We start from the raw sequence: 20,520 nt of genomic DNA on the forward strand, positions 1-20,520 counted from the left end.
ACAACACAATATAACTCCAAGTCAATCACACTTCTGTGAAATCAAACTGTCCACTTAGGAAGCAACACTGATTGACAATAACTGGCCTGTCTCCTGGTAGCGCCTCCATGCTCTGGACACTACGCTGACAGACACAGCAAACCTTTTTGCCACAGCTCGCATTGATGTGCCATCCTGGATGAACTGCACTACCTGAGCCACTTGTGTGGGTTGTAGACTCCGTCTCATGCTACCACTAGAGTGAAAGCACCGCCAGCATTCAAAAGTGACCAAAACATCAGCCAGGAAGCATAGGAACTGAGAAGTGGTCTGTGATCACCACCTGCAGAATCACTCCTTTTTTGGGGGTGTCTTGCTAATTGCCTATAATTTCCACCTTTTGTCTATTCCATTTGCACAACAGCATGTGAAATTTATTGTCAATCAGTGTTGCTTCCTAAGTGGACAGTTTGATTTCACAGAAGTGTGATTGACTTGGAGTTACATTGTGTTGTTTAAGTGTTCCCTTTATTTTTTTGAGCAGTGTATATTTCCACACTATGAGTTTGGAATAATACTGTGATTTTATTTTTTCAATTTTAAGTGAAAACAACCACAACAAGGTCCTTCCATTTTTCCCCAGAGATGATTTGATATTGAGATAAAATTGGCTGCATTGGACCTTTAAAGTCTTTGATGAAAAGTTTCCCCCCTATGTAAAATAAATTATATTTCATTACATTCTAGAAAAAAAGACACCACTATGAAGCATAACTGGAAGGCTGCTTTATTGTTTGGGAATAGATTCGTGCTCAAATGAAGACAATCTTTCACTGATTCTCACTTAAAGTCCCAAGTGATTGTGCAACACACGGTCCTTTCTCTGACTGTATTAGTGGCAAGAGATAACGACAGTCAAAAAGCTTTAAAAAAAAAAAGAAATCTGCAAAAAATGCTAAATAAAAGATCTGTCATGCTAAAAAAATAAATGCTACATAAATCAATTCATAAATCCACATCAGAATTGAACCCAAGTCTAAAACAGAAGGCAAGCTCTCTTACCAGCTAAATGATCATTGAACAGAATACAGAGAGAGCATTTGTACTAGATGACTCTATATGATGTTAATTCAGTTGATCTAGTCTAGGTGATGTTGTTTCCGAGTTTATTGGTTATTTTTGAATATTTTTGTCAATCCATGGTTTTCGTCGTGCTTCATTTTGATTTGCTAAACCCATGGGTTTGGAGATCCTCTTTAAAATAAATAATTAAAGTCTAAATAGGCAGCTAAAAGGCACATGCCATTAAGAGATATTGCACCTAGAAACAAACACAGACAACAAAGACAATAAAACTTGAAATGATCAGATACATCGTTAAGAAAATAACAACCAAATGAAATGTGAAATCCAAACGGCACTGGTGTGTGTTTAGGGTGAACATGGAGGAAGGTCAGTGCTAAAACGAGCAAAAAGCTGTCACACTAGGCGACCTGAGGCTCAGGATACTGGGGCATACTGACCGGCCAGCACCAGCTTGTCTCAGGATAGACAGTGTGTGTGTACAGTACAGTACGTATGTGTATGTGTGTTTATATTCAGTGGGAAGAGATAGATGAAGTTGTGGGCAAGACATCTTCACACATGTACAAAAGGGTGTGCTGGTAGTGCAATCCTCTCACCAACGCAGGCTACACAATCCTCAGCAAGCAGCCAGTACAATACCATGCATTTTATGCTGGTCCCCAGTACATTGAGATCTTGGACAGTCCAGAGTTTTGGTCATTCACTGAACATATTGCACACAAAAATTAAATGTGAGCTATTACTGTCTGTGGTACTGCATTGTCCTTAATACAAGGAGTGGAAGAGAGAATTGAGCACATAGTTCTAATATTAGAACTATGTATGTAGTATAGCTCTATATATGTATTAATTTATATATAGATTTTCATAAAGTCTTTGCTATTTAATTTCGATTTGTTTAGTTACTTCCTTCTTTAATGTGAAAAGTGACTCCAAAAATCTACTCCATCTAACAAATGTGTCACAGTCTAACAAGTGTGACAAAGTGTGTCAGCTGGAAGCCATTCTATTTATGGGTATCATATTTCTTATTAGATTAATAGCAGTCATTTTGTAAGTATTTCTTTATTTACAAAAAACGGCGCATGCATGCACGCATAAAATAAAATGATATATTACATTATTTATAGTCTATTAAAAAGTTCATTCGTTATTTTTCAGCAATTTGTGCCATTTACAACTGTAGATGAATTTTTTATAGATTTTTTTCAAATGCATGTATGTAATATTTTTTATTTGTTCTGTTTACACATCTATACATGTATATCCTTGATGGGCATGGAGAAAAATGGAAGGCAGTAGCTTTTATGCTTGTCATTCATTGTTTTATTTGGTTCAAGTTAACACCCACAATGATTTTGGAGCTCTCATGCAGCAACTGGACTATAGAACTTGAGAAGGGGATTTATTCATTAATAGGAAGTGACATCACTGCACACCAGAAAGTGAAAAAGCTTGGGTGTAGTACCTTTAGTATTTTATTAGGATCCCCTTTAGCTGTTGCCAAGGCAGCAGTGACTCTTCTTGGGGTCTGCTCTGTTCATTATTTGGTATTTGTTACGTGGTATGCTTTCTACGCAAGTGGAGTGAATGGCTGATGAGGGGTTTTGGAGCACATTTTTCACAAATATTGTATTGTGGGGCCTACTCTACATTGCTCACATACTGTTTGCCTCTGACAGAATTTAGTGTGCTGCTCAAACAAACAAATCCATATTACCTCTCATGACATCTCCTCACAGTGTTTCCTAAGTACCTCTGATTGCTATTGGGGTGAGCAGTATTATTGTTATATTTTATTCAGACCTGACCTAAGTCCAAAGCTACACAACCACAAATATAATCCGCTACCTATACAAATGCTGCCCTTACAAGCGAGCAAAATGTTGCCGTTTCAAAGAGATGCTTCTTGCCCTATATTTCTAAATGTTTTTTTAAGGAAGCTCGTATGGCCTCTGACAGACTGGCTGCCCGAGCTATTGCCAGCTGAGACCATTGTCCAACAGCGTGGCATAATATCACACAAAATCACAGGAAAATGCGTTTTCATAAATACTCTCATCATCACATTCACTTGCAATTAGTTGCAGAGCTCATTATAATACATCTGTAATATCTCCTGAGATAAAGGGGTGAACTCTTCAAGCATTGCGTATATTTCTAGGGTCTCTCCGTCTAACAATGACAGCGAAGAACAGAATAGGTATCAGGGGGGCACTGTTCACCCACTCCCATTCCAAGGACAAAGGGTGACAATGAGTAACAAGGCAGGTCTCTTTGGCTTCTCCTCGTATAATTAACCCTATACACCAATTTGTATTTCTCTCTAATTTCCTAGCCCAATATTAATTCCCTCATAGTTATGGCTGAAAATACATGTTAAAATTATATAGACTAGTAAACCATCACAACATGTACAAATGAATCAGCACATGGTAAAGAAATAAAACACAGCAGTTATTGGAAACAAAAATACAACATTCTTTCCTCACTCAAACCTTGTAGAACAGTCTAAATTGGCCTTAGAGAAAAATCTGAAATCAAAACTAGCTTGCTACACCTGTCAATTCCCTACCAACGTAGACACTCCCACAATGCCCTCATCCAACACAAAAACAAAGGCAGATGGCATGGTCAATTAGGTAAGTGATATTTCTGCATACAAATTATAAATATAAGATTTTTAAGATTTACATAATAATTTTTTTCTCTTAAAACAATCCACCAAATACACTCAATGATACACACAGACATCCAATCCCATCTCTTCTGCATCCCATAGCAGCAATACAATTAGTTTGCATAAAATCCACAATGTTGCTATTCATTCGACACAAAGTTTCTCATCATAATACTAATGATTTACTTCTAACTTTGAATTTTTGACAGTGGACAACCTCAAACCTATAATCGAGCCACTGTTGTGGTCTGAGTATTAGTGTCTTGTGGACTATGATTATTCATGCAAGATTTCTGATCAAAACATGCCATCATGCAAGTATTTACTATGCACTGAACAAGCACAATTATTTATGTATTTGTTTGGAAATCGGACTGAGTAAATGTAAGCCCTTGGCCCAAGATGACTCCTTAATAAACAGCCCCTTAACCAATCGATGTGAAAGCCCGTGTAGAAAAAGCCTTTTGATGTGGATATAACAAAGATAGAATGAGAAGAAGAGTTAAGTGAAAATGTTTGTTGTTTTTGTTTTGTACCTTTTTGCTTTTTTTGCCACTCAAATTATGTGGAGATACAAGTATATTCAGCATTAACAAACCAAATAAAAAAAACTTACATTAGGCTACTCTGGGTCTTTGTTTTTCTCTTCTCAGCCGTTCTTCTGTTTGTTCATACAGAGTGATAATGTCCATAAATGTTCTCCATGAATGTCTAAATTAAATGATACAGAGGCCCTTCTGGCTGCTTTTGGAAGATGATTCTTCAAGTCAAGCAGTATTTCCATGTTTTTCCTGCATAGCACTGTATTTCCATGGGAATCCATTGCTGGCGGGAATCCCACACATTAAATCCCTTATCAGCGTTTCTCATTCATTCCTCTTAGTGAAGAGTTCTGTTCCTTATGTCTATTCCACTATCTGCCCTTTTGCAAACAAAGACATTTCTTCCATATTTTGTCTGTTTTTCATTCCCTTTTGTTAAGATCAGTAGTCTAGATGCAACAATGTCAGACAGTATACTTTTTAGATTAAATCAAGTTCAAGTGTCTTCAAGCTGTAAGAGACTGAGCTGCTTCCCTCTGCATCAATAGTATGAAGTCTGTAAACAAAATTATTAATATTATTATTTTTCTTACTTGCAAATGAAATAATCTGTACATTTGTGGATTAGATGGTTTCCTCTCACTTTGCTTGAAGTTATATTATTATAATAATTATTACTGTTATTATTATTCCGATATTCTAACACTTAGATTCCCTGACGGCTTTTTGGTTTCTGGCCTCCTTCTTCCCTCCCTTTCCTTCATTCTCATCCTGTTTTTCCTTGTCAGGTTTGGTTACACTGTCATAGGAGGGGAGAGAGGCAGTGGAGGGCGTACCCTCCTTCTTTTCCTTTTCTGGATTCGTCCCCCCATTCTTCACATTATTGTTACTGGCAGGTCTGCGCTTGCGTTTGAAGCCGCGTCTAGCAAGGTAGTTTCGGTAGGCCTGCTGTATGATTTTGGCCGACACGTCCTCCTGCTTGCGCCTCAGAGTAGTAGTAATAGGCTCGTAAGACACTTTGGACGGGTTCGCCGCAATAAAGCGTTGTTCCATTTGATCCCTTAGCATGTCCAGCTCTCCGGTATCGCCTAGTACCCGTTTGGTGAATGCAAACAGAATGTCGAGGCAGTGGATCCGGTCCCCGCTCACCATGGGCAAGTCCATGGAGATCAGCTCTATGGTGTTGGGCTTTGGAACACGGAGCGGGTGCTCGAGGTAGTCTGCAAAGTCACCAAGCTTGCCATAGGTGATGAACTGCGAGGCGTCTGGGTCGAACTTCTCCCATATTTCGTAGAAGGTCGTGAAGTCGTCTTCGCTGAGCGGGTCGGCACTCTCTTCAGTTGCAACGCCAAAGTTCTCAAGGATGATGGCAATGTACATGTTGACCACGATTAGGAAGGAAACGATAATATACATGACAAAAAAGAAAATCCCAACCGAGGGGTTGCCGCAGTCGCCCGTATTTGGTGCACCTGGGTTCTCCAGTTGTGGGTCACAGTCTGGGGGGTAGTTGAGGATGGGTAACAACAAACCGTCCCAGCCGGCAGATGTGGTGATCATAAACAGGCAGATCATGCTGTTGCCAAATGTCTCAAAGTTGTACATGTCGTCGATTCCTGCCCCATGCTTGACATAGCCAAAGTTAGACATGCCAAAGATAGAGAAGATGAACATAACCAGGAAGAGCAACAACCCGATGTTGAACAGAGCAGGAAGTGACATCATCAGAGCAAACAGTAAAGTCCGAATGCCCTTGGCCCCTTTGATCAGACGCAGGATTCTGCCGATTCGGGCCAGTCGGATCACCCTGAAGAGGGTTGGAGAGACAAAGTACTTCTCAATGATATCTGCGAGGAACATGCCTGGATAGAGAAGCACACAGAGAAAGAAGAGGATATGGAGAAATTTATGATTGTTGATATATGTATGTTTCCTTAAAACCACAACATTCTGTCATACATATATTTTTCTAATAATAATAATACAAACTGTCCTGTGACTGGTAGGCCACTAGGGGGAGATGTTAAGACATAATTTCACTTTCCCAGGCCTCAAATTTCATAATAATGTGATACTTCTAGACACATGATTTTTGATAGAAAATAAAGCAACCCATTTCTAGTACTTTGAATTAAAACAGCAATTCAGGTTCTAGCACATAAATACCAGGCATATAAGAATAGGCAACTGCATGTAGGAGGAAAGGGATGAAATCACTACTGACCAACAATTGAGAGAATGACCACAACCACGTCAAAGATGTTCCACCCAATGGTGAAGTAGTAGTGGCGAAGGGCAAAGAGCTTTAACACAAACTCAGTAGTAAAAATAACAATGAAGACAAAGTTGACCCAGTAGAGGATATTGTCAGTTTCTTCTGACTGATCGTCCGTCTCCACCATCATGGTCACCATGTTGAGGCAGATCAACATCATAATAGATATATCAAACACCTGCTGCGTTACGAAGTCAAATACCAGGCCCTGAAAGTTATTCTGAGAGAAAATAGAGAAAAGAATGGAGGATGGATAAAGAAACGTTAGTAGGTTTAACAAATTAAAGCGAGGCACATTTGGTAAGGGGACATTCTGGAAGGTCTGTTTGCTAGTAAAGTTTCGTTTTCAACACGCCTAATTTACGCCTCCCCCAAAGTAGCCCTTGGGTAAAAGGAAGAGACTCACCAATGGTCTTGGTATAGGTTTTTGTGGTTTTTTTGAGCCAAGTTTTTTCATGGCAGTGTGGTATTTCTTCTGCTCCTCTGTCATGAATATATCCTGACCTCCAAAGTAAAGGGACACAAGGAAACATCTGGTTACAACCTTGTTGAGCCAAATAATGTGGGAACTTGTTCTTAATCTACACTCAACAAAAATATAAATGCAACATGTAAAGTGTTGGTCCCATGTTTCATGAGCTGAAATAAAATATCCCAGAAATGTTCCATACGCACAAAAAGCTTATTTCTCTCAAATGTTGCATACAAATTTGTTTACATCCTCGTTAGTGAGCATTTCTCCTTTGCCAAGATAATCCATTCACATGACAGGTGTGGCATATCAAGAAGCTGATTAAACAGCATGATCATTACGCTGATGCATTTTGTGCTGAGGACAATAAAAGGCCACTCTAAAATGTGCAGATTTATCACACAACGCCACAGATGTTTCAGGTTTTGAGGGAGTGTTCAATTGGCATGGTGACTGCAGGAATGTCCACCAGAGCTGTTTCCAGATAATTTAATGTTAATTTCTCTAACATAAGCCGCTTCCAATTTCATTTTAGAGAATTTAGCAGTACGTCCAACCGGCCTCACAACCTAGGCCACGTGTATGGTGTCATGTGTGATAGCATTTTGCTGATGTCAACATTGTGAACAGAGTGCCCAATGACAGAGGTGGGGATATGGTATGGGCAGGCATAAGCTATGGACAACGAACCCAATTGCATTTTTTCGATGGCAGTTTGAAAGCACAGAGATACCGTGACGAAATCCTGCGCCCATATGGAGGCCCATTATTTTAAAGGTATCTGTGTCCAACAGACGCATATCTGTGAAATTCATAGATTTGGGCCTAATGAGTTTATTTCAAATGACTGATTTCCTCTCTTTGAAATTGTTGCATGTTGCATTTATATTTTTTTTCAGTATAGTTTTATCTTATTAAGGTCCAAGGAATTTTCTTGCTCACACATAATATGCACATACATTTATGCACACCCACTCACATAGTATGCAATCAAATCAAATCAAATTTTATTGGTCACATACACATGGTTAGCAGATGTTAATGCGAGTGTAGCGAAATGTTTGTGAAAAAGCATTGCTGCTACTTTATCTTATATCCTATTGCCTAGTCCCCTTACATAATCTACCGCCATCACTACAGCATTCCTGCACATTATAAATATGGTATTGGAACTGACTTTTGAAAAATATTTCCTGTATATAGTATGCTTACTTACATATTTCATATTTCTTTATACCCTTTTTCTCCCCAATTTCATGGTATTCAATTGGTAGTTACAGTCTTGTCTCATCGCTGCAACTCCCATACGGACTAGGGAGAGGCAACAGCTGTGCGTCCTCCGAAACACTGCCTGCTTAACCCAGAAGCCAGACACACCGATGTGTCAGAAGAAACACTGTATACCTGGCGACCATGTCGGCCCGCAACAGTCGCTAGAGCGCGATGGAACAAGGGCATCCCTGCCGGCCAAACCCTCCCCTAGCCCGGACTACGCTGGGCCAATTGTGCGCCGCCCCATGGGTCTCCCGGTCGCGGCCGGCTGTGACAGAGCCTGGATCAAACCAGGATCTCTAGTGGCACAGCCTTAGACCACTGCGCCACTCGGGAGGCCTTCATATTTCTTGTTCTTATTTCATGTGTTTTTTCTAGTAATACATTGTCATTGATTATTTCATTGTTGGGTTTTGAGTTTGCAAGAAAGGCATTTCACTGTACTTGTGCATGTGACATTAAAACTTGAAACTTGAATAAGAAAAATAGGTCTTATCTTTTTCTTTTGCTGGTTAAAGTTGTCAATGATGACACCAATGAAGAGATTGAGGGTAAAGAAAGAGCCAAAGATGATGAAGGCAACAAAGTAGATATACATATAGATGTTGTCTTCATAGATCGGCTGATCCTCCACCTACAGAGAACAGGAAAAACACATTCAAGCTCCAAACTCTCCCTCATTACATTCCCCTTTGTGGGTTCAAAAGTCCCTTTCCAAACAAGTTAGTATTGGTAGGTTCTTCTGGAATATGTTACATCTGTTCACACAATACCAACCACCAAACAAAAGGGAGACAAACCTCAAGTGTCAGGCTTACCTTCCGAGAATCAATGGCGGCATACATTATGTCCATCCAGCCTTTAAACGTGGCCTGTGAGAAAGGGGATATATAGAGTTGTGAGAAAAAGGGGGAAAGAAAAGTGAGGAATAAGAATGAAGGTTAAGTTTAGGGGAAATTAGGGGGGGAATTAGGGGAAATTAGGATGAGGTGTTGAAAAGGAAGGAGGAAAATTACAAGATGATGGACATAGAGGTACAGTAGGAAGCCAATGACTGAAAAAATATGATTATTGACTTCTGCAGTCTAAGTACCGTTCAACTTTGACCTTCTCCAAAGTGGGAGGAGCCAAAGGAGTGAAAAGTCAGAACATCAATAGTGTCATGACGCTAGCCCTCTAGCAGAGATGTGACCCCCCCTCTCCAGCGTTATGACTTTAACACCCAGTCATAAATTCTGTGCAGAGACACTTCTCTCATTGACCATGCAGTATAGAGAGAGAGTTTCACAGTAAGACAAAGGGACTCTACCGCCCAATTCTACTACATCCCAGAATTTGAGAATTGAACAATTCCTATTTTGGAGAATGTGTAAACGGTCGGTGGAGAAGCCAGCTACGACCCGGTCCGTTGTGTTTCATGTTTGTGACCTCATGAAAGACAATACAGCCACATTACCCTAACTCTGTTTATATAGGTTCCTCAGTTATGAGGCTTCCTCTCTGAATCTATCATGTTATAACCAAACTGTTTTTGTTTAGTCCACTAGGGATGGTATTTACTGTATAATGTTATTATGTATTGTATATTCTGTAATTGTTTAATTAGATAGTAAATAAATAATTGAAACAATTTGTGTATGGATGATTCATAGTAAAGGCTGGGTCGGTAAAGATAACCAAGACTTTTATGACGTTCAGATGAGACTGATAGAAGGTAAAGAATAATTAATGACTGATTGACTGCTATTGATATAAAAGATTTGGGAGATAGCCACTCTATATAAACTAACTCTTCCGTGGTGCCCCAGGTTATTAACGAGTTAATTGTTGCATGGTTTAATTCAATCACGTAATCAATCAAATGTTAGGTAATCGCTTTCATAAAATAGCTTGTCATCACATTAAAGAAGTCAGATACACGACAATAGGAAAGACCTTGTACTTACCACTTGTAGAAGTGCCAGGTATCCTGCAGCCACATTGTCAAAGTTAATCTTGACATTCTTCCATCTGACCTCACTGTAATTTGCGTTGATTAGTGCAAAGCACTCTGTCTTGTTGTTGACAACGTCCGGTTTAAAGTACTCCTCTGAGGTCTCGTTGAAGCAGTAGTAATACTTCCCTGCAAACAGGTTGACCCCCATGATACTGAAGATGAGCCAGAAGATGAGGCACACCAGCAGCACATTCATAATGGAGGGGATGGCTCCCACCAAGGCATTCACCACCACCTACACACGGGACCAGGGAAACAGGAGCAGCATGAGATACAACTCACACATATACAGACATACAAACATAAACCCACTCCCTCTCAGAGATAATGGTCATATACCTTATTTGAGTTGCACATCAGTTTGGTTTATCTTGACTATCGCCTTATATCTTTTTATCTTGACTATTTCCTTATGTGTTGCTATTACTCTACAATATCATATGCAACTGATCACCAATGATGTTTACTTGGGCAAAGCACAGTGAATAATGGGATTGAGGCCCCATTTTTGCATAAATCAGGTGTACCTATTTGAAGCCTTTAATGTGTATGCAGATAATATAGACTCTTTGAAGTAAAGATGCCTGGAAGGACATTTTGGGGTTTTAAAAACTACCATGCCGAGACGTGGCTTATTTCCAGGTCAAAAAGGTTCCTCGAGGAACCCCTCAGAAAAGGGTCTTTGAGAAATCCCTGTGTAAAGGTTCAAACCGGAACCTTTTTTTGATCAGAAGGGTTCAATTTTGAACCTTTTAAAAAAAATATTGAAGAGGTGGCAGACTATTATAAGATTGGAGACGTGGCTTATTGGAGGCGTGGCTTTCAGGTAGTTATTTGTGGTCACCCATTAGAGTAAATGTTATACTTGTTGATCGTGTTAAGTTTGTACTTCATCTTTCATTGAAAATCTATGTATATTACATATTCTAATATAATATTAATATTTACTTAATATATATTCAGATTTACCTTTGTTTTCTTCTTGTTTTTTGCAACCAGGTGGAGTGACTGTCAGGCTCCTTTCTCTGTACTTCCTGGTTTTCTCAGTTTTTGTTTCTAGATTGCTTCTACTTATTGGGTAGTCTAGTATAGCAATTGTTTGTTAGCTCTGAGCTTGTTTAGTCTGTTAGCTAGCTAGCTAGCTAGCTGGTTAACCTTCAGTTTGGGCCTGCTAGCAGCTGGCAGTTAGCATACACATTTTCTTTACTTTCTCTTCCTTTTGTCCCCTTTAGCCCTTGTTTAAGTAGATAATTGGTGGCAGCTGTGGCTGTTTGTTAGCCTGCTAGCTTGCTTAGCTGTGGGTGGTGTTGGTTTCAAATCAACGTTTATTGGTCGCATATGCAGATGTTAACGCAGGTGCACCGAAATGCTTGTCTTTTATAAAGTATATAAATAGAAAGTGGGTGAAACCTTATGTAAACATAATTAAAGTGATGTCATTGTACATAGTGTTCAATGACTCTATGTACATCGGGCAGCAGTCTCTAAGGTGCAGGGTAGAGTACCGGGTGGTAGCCAGCTAGAACAGTGACTAAGGTTCAGAGCAGGCTACTGGGCGGATGCCGGCTAGTGGTAACTGTTTAACTGTCTGATAGCTTAGAGATAGAAGCTATCTCTCAGTCCCAGCTTTGATGGACCTGTACTGTCTTCGCCTTCTAGATAGTAGCGGGGTGGACAGGCTGTGGCTCGGGTGTCCGAGGTCCAACTTGATCTTCTTGCCCTTTCTGTGAAACTGGGTGCTGTATATGTCCTGTGGGGCAGGTAAGGTGCCCCCGGTCATGCATTGGGCTGACCGCACCACCCTCTGGAGAGCCATGCGATTGTGGTAGGTGCAATTGCCGTACCAGGCTGTGATACAGCCTGACAGGATACTCTCAATGGTGCGTCTGTAGAAGTTTGTGAGGGTCTTTGGGGCCAAGTCAAACTTCTGCAGCCTCCTGAGGTTGAAGAGGTGCTGTTGCGCCTTCACCACGCTGTCTGTGTGAAGGGACCATTTCAGAGGAACTTGAAGCTTTTGATCCTCTCCACTGCGGCCCTGTGGATGGGGGCGTGCTCTCTCTGCTGTCTCCTGTAGTCCATGATCAGCTCCTTTGTTTTGTTGATGTTGAGGGAGAGGTTATTTTCCTGGCACGCCTCTGCCCGGGCTCTCACCTCCCCCCTGTAGGCTGTCTCATAGTTGTTGGTAATCAGGCCTACCACTGTTGTGTCATCAGCAAACTTGATGATTGTGTTGGAGATGTGCGGGGACATGCAGTCATGAGTGAACAGGGAGTACAGGAGGGGGCTGAGCATAGACCCCTGTGGGGCCCCTGTGTTGAGGATCAGTGCGGAAGAGGTGTTGTTGCCTACCTTCACCACTTGGGGTCTAGGACCCAGTTGCACAGGGAAAGGTTCAGGCCCAGGGCCATGAGCTTAGTGATAAGCTTGGAGGGCACTATGGTGTTGAAGGCTGAGCTGTAGTCAATGAACAGCATTCTTAAATATGTATCTCTCTTGTCCAGGCGGGATAGGATGATTGTGTTGTCCGTGGATCTGTTGGGCCGATATGTGAATTGTAGTGGGTCTAGGGTGTCAGGTAAGGTGAAGATTATATGGTCCTTAACTAGCCTCTCAAAGCACTTCATGATGACAGAAGTTTAGTTTAGCTAAGTTACCGTCACTTTCTTGGGTGCAGGAACAATGGTGGACATCTTGAAGCAAGTGGGAACAACAGACTGAGATATGGAGAGATTTAATGTCAGTAAACACTCCAGCCAGCTGGTCTGAACATTCTCTGAAGACATGGATTGGGATATCGTCTGAGCCGGCAGCCCTGCGAGAGTTAACACGCTTAAATGACTAACTCACGTCGGCCACGGAGAATGAGAGCACACAGTCCTTGTGAGCGTTGGGGACCGTGTTGATGGCTCTGTTTTCCTCAAAGCGGGTGAAGAAGGTGTTTAGCTCGTCCTGAAGCGAGGCGTCTGTGTCCACGACGTGGCTGGTTTTCCCTTTATAATCGATGATTGTCTGGAGTCCCTGCCACTTCTTATGTCAGAGCCGTTTAATTGGGCATCCACTTTGTACCTGTACTGTTGTTTTGCCTCTTTGATTGCCTTACGGAGGTCGTAGCTGGTGTGTTTGTACACGTCCATGTTCAGCATTTGATGTTGAGATATTCCAGATCGGGAGAACAAAAGGACTTGAGTTCCTGTACGTTACCACAATCACGCCAGCAGTTGTTAATCATGAAACAATTCCCCACCGCCTTTCTTTTTCCCCCCAGAGTTCTTTCTTCCTATCGACACGATGGACGGAGAAGCCCACTGGCTGAATGGACGGGGACAATATATCCAGAGAAAACCATGATTCTGTAAAACAGAGTATGTTACAGTCCCTGATATTTCTCTGGAGGGGATCCTCTCCCTGAACTCGTCTACTTTATTGTCCACAGACTAAACGTTAGCAAGTAATACACTCAGAAGTGGTGGATTGTATGCACGCTGCCTGATTCTGAATAGGGACCCAATCCTTCTGCATCTGCTCTGGTGGTACAACTCTTTCCAACCCATCTCAATTGGGTTGAGGTTGGGTGATTGTGGAGGCCAGATCAACTGATGCAGCACTCCATCACTGTCCTTCTTGGTCAAATAGCCCTTACACAGCCTGGAGGTGTGTTGGGTCATTGTCCTGTTGAAAAACAAATGATTGTCCCACTATGCGCAAACCAGATGGGATGGCGTATCGCTGCAGAATGCTGTGGTAGCCATGCTGGTTAAGTGTGCCTTGAATTCTAAATGAATCACAGACTGTGTCACCAGCAAATTACCCCCACACCATCACACCACCTCCTCCATGCTTCACGGTGGGAACTACACATACAGAGATCATCCGTTTCCCCACTCTGCGTCTCACAAAGACACGGCAGTTGGAACCAAAAATCGCAAATTTGGACTCATCAGACCAAAGGACAGATTTACACCGGTCTAATGTCCATTGCTCGTGTTTCTTGGTCCAAGTAAGTCTCTTCTTCTTAATAGTGTCCTTTAGTAGTGGTTTCTTTGCAGACATTCAACCACGAAGGCTTGATTCACGCAGTCTTCTCTGAACAGTTGATGTTGAGATGTGTCTGTTACTTGAACATTGATGCATTTATTTGGGCTGCAATTTCTTAGGCTGGTAACTTAGGCTGGTAACTCTAATGAACTTATCCTCTGCAGCAGAGGTAACTCTGGGTATTCCTTTCCTGTGGCAGTCCTCATGAGAGCCAGTTTCATCATAGCGCTTGATGGTTTTTTCAACTGCACTTGAAGAAGCATTCAAGCATTCAAGTTCTTGACATTATCCTGAGTAACTTACCTTCATGTCTTAAAGTAAAGATGGACTGTCGTTTCTCTTTGTTTATTTGAGCTGTTCTTGTCATAGTATGCACTTGGTCTTTTACTAAATAGGGCTATCTTCTGTATACCACCGCTACCTTGTCACAGCACAACTGATTGGCACAAATGCATTAAGAAGGAAAGAAATTCCACAAATTAACTTTTAACCAAGGTAGATAAACAACATGTCATAGCAAGTAAAATATTTTTGTAACCGAGAATGTTTTTGCTGTTCGGGCTGGCTACTTGCAAATGTATTTCTGTATTTTAAAATACAAGTATTCTAATTAAATAATTTTCTAAATACAAGTATTTTGTAGTTTATTTTGACACATGGATCTTAATGGTATTTTGTAATTGTATTTTGTAATTAGGGAATTTTTATTCTTCCCTAATCAGGGCCAACCGAATTTATGTAGTAAGTATGGCGAGCAGGTGCACCTAGATGAGATTTGCCAGCAGGTGGTGTGCAGAGGACTGGGCCACTCCTTTTTGGAGTACCAGTATCACAGAACGTGCGATCTCTGTGGAGGTGACTCATCTCTATAGAAATGGCCCCCAAGCAGCCCCCGTATTGCGAGTACTGAGCAGGGGTTGGTCATTGTTGAGGAAGTGGTGAAGGTGCAGGTAAGGAAATGGAGGCAGGGAGTGCAGCAGTTAGTGTGCTGATTAAAGGGGAAGAGATGGAAGTTTCAAATTCCTGCCAAAGGAAACCGTTGCCCCTTCCAGTTTGACTTTCCCGCCACTGGAGCCAATTGGCTCTCTGGCTGGGGGCACACCCTGAGGAGGGGAAGAGGAGGTAGGAGACCCCCCCCCCCTCCCCCGTTGCAGTCCTGCCAGACAGCCCAGAAATGTGCAGTGGTAGCAGTAATGGCAGTGAAAGTTCAGCTTTTGACTGTGATTGTAAGACTGATAGTGATGCGATGTTGAACAAGTCCAGAGACAGGCAGCCAGAGCCAAACCCAACACTAACCCTTGAAAAAGTATTGTTGCCATTTGTGTGATTTCTAAAAAAAATAAAAATCTGTCTGAATCCCAAATCATCCCCTTCCCCTCACCCCTCGGCCCTCCATTTACGAGTTCAAATGCTTCAAGCCATTTGTACAAGTGTCCCAAAGCTGAGGGAGTGAAAATTATCGAGGGTGTAAGGGCTAATTAGACCATCGGATATCCACATCGACTGAGCCAGCAAGGCTGCAGGCAACAGAGCAAAGTGCTATTCTGACATGCACTGCAATATGTTTGGAGTTTGCACAATTTAATACAAAAGAATGGAGAGGCGTGCCTAATTATATGTCACATGAATTTGTTTGTCTGATTTCGAGACTTGACGCGTAACAGATGAAATATCTCCCAAATTAAATGTTTAACTGTTACTCAAGTTTAGGCTATATCTTGTAAAACAACAGAGGGAATTTGTTCATTTGAATTTCATGCTTGTTTTATTTTTTTTAAATGGAACATGAATTGCATCATTCAAGTCAGGAGTGTGTCCCGAAGTTGATGGGTTTATTGATCCCATCGCCACTCTCTTGTGTCAGCAACACATGACAACGGAGGGTACTCCGATCGAGTTAGTAGGGAGTGGTTTGGGATTCACAGTCTGTGTTTGATGCCGTGGCGGCAGGTATTTTAGTGGTTAGAGCATTGGGCCAGTAACCAGAAGGTTGCTGGATCGAATCCCTGAGCTGACAAGGTAAAATATATAGTTCTGCCCCTGAGCAAGGCAGTTAACCCACTGTTCCCCGGGAGCCGAAGACGTGGATGTTGATTAAGGCAGCCCCCTGCACCTCTCTGATTCAGAGGGGTTAAATGCGGAAGACACATTTCAGCTGAACAACTGACTAGGGATCCCATTTCAGGCAAAGAAGTAGATGGGGGTCAGACCCTCAGGCAGCACTGTACTTTGATAACCAGAGTATTGGCTGTTGAATGGGTGTTCTCACATGTGGATTGTCTATAGCTCATTTATCATCTACTGCGCAGGGTAAGTTAATGTAAGTTAATGGTTTCATTGCCCCAACATCTTGCGCAGTTTGGTCTGTTCTGCTTGGCCGAGCCAGTGCCAAGGTCCATCCTGGTGTGTCCGGCGCGGCAATACAGGCTGCAGTGACCCGAGGTTGGGATGTCGCACATGCACACACGGTCCTGGTGACTTGAATGGGCTGGTTGTGCCGAGGCGCCTGGGGAGAGGCTCCTCTGCGGGCCAACAGGTTGCGGAACAGGATGATATTTATTTTTTTAAGGACCCATCCCAACCCTCACAACTGATCTTTATTAACTCTAATTGCTTTCAAACTGTTAGTTATATATATTTAGTTCCTGAAAGTTTTTGACATTTGACAGTTTATTTATGATATATGATGTAATGTGAAAAATGTAAACAAGTCCCAACATTTTTTTCTTAACATTGGTGATTACATAAAGTAATAAAGTGGTAACTACTTCAACTTCAGGATTTGCATAGGCTCTTAAGGGACCTCTCTAAGCCTAATTGATGTTACAAAACTGTCAGTGCTCCACCTTAACATGTGATGACAATAGAACAGATTAATTGGAATTACATACACTCTAACGGGTGGTCTAAAAATATCTATCTGAAAGCCATGCCCCTACTCAGCCATGCCTCTGGTTCTGGGTTCCTTCCTTCCTCTTCCAAGAACCCCTCAAATAACCATAGGTGCAAATATGAACCATTGACTAGCAATGGTTTCTTTAGGAACTCCATGGTTCTTTGAGGATCTCCAGGGTTCCTCGAGTCCTCCAATTCTAAGAGAGTAGGCCTATCCACATATCTCAGTCATAGAACGTCTGGCCAATCTGTCACAACAGCAGTACAATGGAAAGCAGCTGACACTTCCACTTCTCCCCAAACCATGCCTTTATCTTCCCCCCGTCCCCCCGTCATACACAGATAAGCGGTGGCGGTGTCAGCAGTAGCACACAGTGTAATGCTCCGGCGATGTACATGTGATGTTTTAATGCAGGACATCCAGAAGCTCTTAGAGGGCTGAGCTGAGCCTGGCATGCACAGTCATACAGGCTCATTTACAGAGCCATGTTCCCACCTTGACAAGACAGTCAGAGTGGACTTTGCTGAAGGTTTCCCTCAGAATGTGTAGTGATTATGGCAAATGACCTCAATAACTACACCTATTTAGTTACCTTGATGAGTAGACTAGGGAGTAAACCTCACTAAATGTACATCATAATAATGTGATGGACCTGGTTCCCTCTTCATAACAAGGCCTTGAAGATGTTATAAGTGTACCTTATCAATAAGTGAGTGTAAAAAAATGAATAAACTACTACTATTGTCAGTGGTTGTTGTTCTGTTTTTCTATTATTGTCGACTGCTGTTGCCAAGAAGGGAAACATGGTTCTCTGGTGTATGTGTATGACATGCATGTTACATGGAGTAAATGTTTCAGACATTATCAGTCAAATAATAGCAGAATGATCCTGTATTATGGAGGTTTAGGGCTCTATTCAGTCTGTATCGCTGAAGATTTACAGATTGCAGGATAAAAATGAAAAGGTCATTTCCGATTGATACGACATATGCAGCGTTTACCGCAAGTGGAACGGCAGGGACTGTGAGGGGACACGCACACGCACACACACGCACACACAGACACACTAACGCACAAATACATTTTTAGTCGTATTGTTTGTCATTTTTGTTGTTGTATTGTTTGCATATCATTGTATTTTTTATTTGTCTGACTGTCCTTGTCTATCAGTGTATCAGTGTTTTGTTACTTGTAATGGTTTGTCTTTTTTGTGCACCCCTGGAATAGTAGCTGCTGCTTCTGCAAAAGCTAATGGGGATCAAAAATAAACAAATCAACAAATAATGCAGTTTCCGCTAATGCGCGAATATTGCCTTTAAATTGAAATCACGCTGTAAAGCAGAACTTCCGGGATACGGTTTGAATAGAGACTATAAAACGTAGAAGTTGACATCAAGGGACAGGAATAAGAGCTGCGTTTCTTGGTCTTCGCTTCACATTGTTATTTACAGATGGTTAATTCTGAGATATATACAAAAGTATGTGGACACCCCTTCAAATTACTGGATTTAGCTATTTCAGCAATACCCGTTGCTGGCAGGTGTATAAAATCGAGCACACAGCCATGCAATCTCCATAGACAAACATTGGCAGTAGAATGGCCTTACTGAAGAGCTCAGTGAGTTTCAACGTGGCACTGTCATATGATGCCACCCTTCCAACAAGTCAGTATTGTCAAATTTAGGCCTTACTAGAGCTGCCCCAGACAACTTTAAGTGCTTTTATTGTGAAGTGGAGACGTCTAGGTGCAACAACGGCTCAGCAGCGAAATGGTATGCCACACAAGCTCACGGAACGGGACCGCCTAGTGCTGAAGCGCGTAGCACGTAAAATAGTCTCTCCTCCTCGGTTGCAACACTCCCTCCCGAGTTCCAAACTGCCTCTGGAAGTAACATCAGCACAAGAACTGTTTGTCGGGAGCTTCATGAAATGGGTTTCCATGGCCGAGCAGCCGCACACTAGCCTAAGACCACCATGTGCAATGCCAAGCTTCAGCTGGAGTGGTGTAAAGCTCGCCGCCATTGGACTCTTGAGTAGTGGAAACGCGTTCTCTGGCGTGATGAATCACACTTCACCATGTGGCAGTCTGACGGACAAATCTGGGTTTGGCGGATGCCAGGAGAACGCTACCTGCCCTAATGCATAGTGCCAACTGTAAAGTTTGGTGGAGGAGGAATAATGGTCTGGGGCTGTTTTTCATGGTTCAGGTTCCTTAGTTGCAGTGAAGGGAAATCTTAACGCTACAGCATACAATGACATTCTACACCTGCATTGCTTGCTGTTTGGGGTTTTAGGCTGGGTTACTGTACAGCACTTTGAGATATCAGCTGATGTAAGAAGGGCTATATAAATACATTTGATTTGATTTGATTTAGACGATTCTGTGCTCCAACCTTGTGGAAACAGTTTGGGGAAGGCCCTTTCCTGCATGACATTGCCTCTGTGCACAAAGCGAGTCCATACAGAAATGGTTTGTCGAGATCGGTGTGAAAGAACTTGACTGGCCTGCACAGAGCCCTGACCTCAACCCCATCAAACACCTTTGGGATGAATTGGAACGCCAACTGCGAGCCAGGACTAATCGCCCTAGATCAGTGTCTGACCTCACTAATGCTTTTGTGGCTGAATGGAAGCAAGTCCCCGCAACAATGTTCCAACATTTAGTGGAAAGCCTTCCCAGAAGAGTGGAGGCTGTTATAGCACCAAAGGGGGGACCAACTCCATATTAAAACCCATGATTTTGAATGAGATGTTTGACGAGCAGGTATGCACATACTTTTGGTCATGTAGTGTATTTCACCAAACTCTGGTGACATGACATAACTAGGGAGGTGGGGAGATCAGTAGACAGAGCTGGTTGGGGAGATTGTGTATGAATTACAAGTTGGAGAGGAGACAAGACCAACATTTCAAAGAATAACAACCAGTAGTGGTAAAATCCATCACAGGAAATTGACTGATGATACTACGTGAAGTTATAAACCAATAACAAACTGCGGCATATTAAGCTGTGAGAAATGTTACTATGAGTCTCACTTGGTGTAGGGGTCTCACGTGCCAAGGCTTCAACAAATAATCCCTGCCCAAATGCTCGGTTTACACATTCAGTTTTCTATAATTGTACTCAATAGAAACTTGTACAAGCCAACATGCCCACATAGGCACGATGTGTGCCCAATGCCGGCTAAAATATTGGTCCCATGTAGGCTGCCCAAATTGAGCCGATGAGCTCCACATTGCCCCCAAGGAAAGTGGCCCCAATAATTTATTTTTTATTTATTAAAATC

General features: G+C 42.0%; 1 protein-coding gene across 6 annotated transcripts in view; it reads right to left on the reverse strand.

The window, feature by feature from the left end:
• Positions 1-750: 750 nt before the first annotated feature.
• The window catches only part of LOC129846970 (sodium channel protein type 8 subunit alpha-like), a 116,728-nt gene continuing 96,958 nt past the window's right edge, over positions 751-20,520 (reverse strand). For all 6 annotated transcript variants that reach the window (XM_055914799.1, XM_055914801.1, XM_055914798.1 and 3 more), the window contains 6 exons: positions 10,253-10,537; positions 9,125-9,178; positions 8,803-8,940; positions 6,969-7,073; positions 6,512-6,782; positions 751-6,149 (listed from right to left, as the gene is read on the reverse strand). In XM_055914799.1, the coding sequence (XP_055770774.1) occupies positions 4,987-6,149; positions 6,512-6,782; positions 6,969-7,073; positions 8,803-8,940; positions 9,125-9,178; positions 10,253-10,537 (2,016 nt within the window). In that variant the 3' untranslated portion in view covers positions 751-4,986. The remainder of the gene's footprint in view (positions 6,150-6,511; positions 6,783-6,968; positions 7,074-8,802; positions 8,941-9,124; positions 9,179-10,252; positions 10,538-20,520) is intronic.

This window comes from Salvelinus fontinalis, chromosome 3 (genome assembly GCF_029448725.1).
Source record: "Salvelinus fontinalis isolate EN_2023a chromosome 3, ASM2944872v1, whole genome shotgun sequence".
Taxonomy (NCBI): domain Eukaryota; kingdom Metazoa; phylum Chordata; class Actinopteri; order Salmoniformes; family Salmonidae; genus Salvelinus; species Salvelinus fontinalis.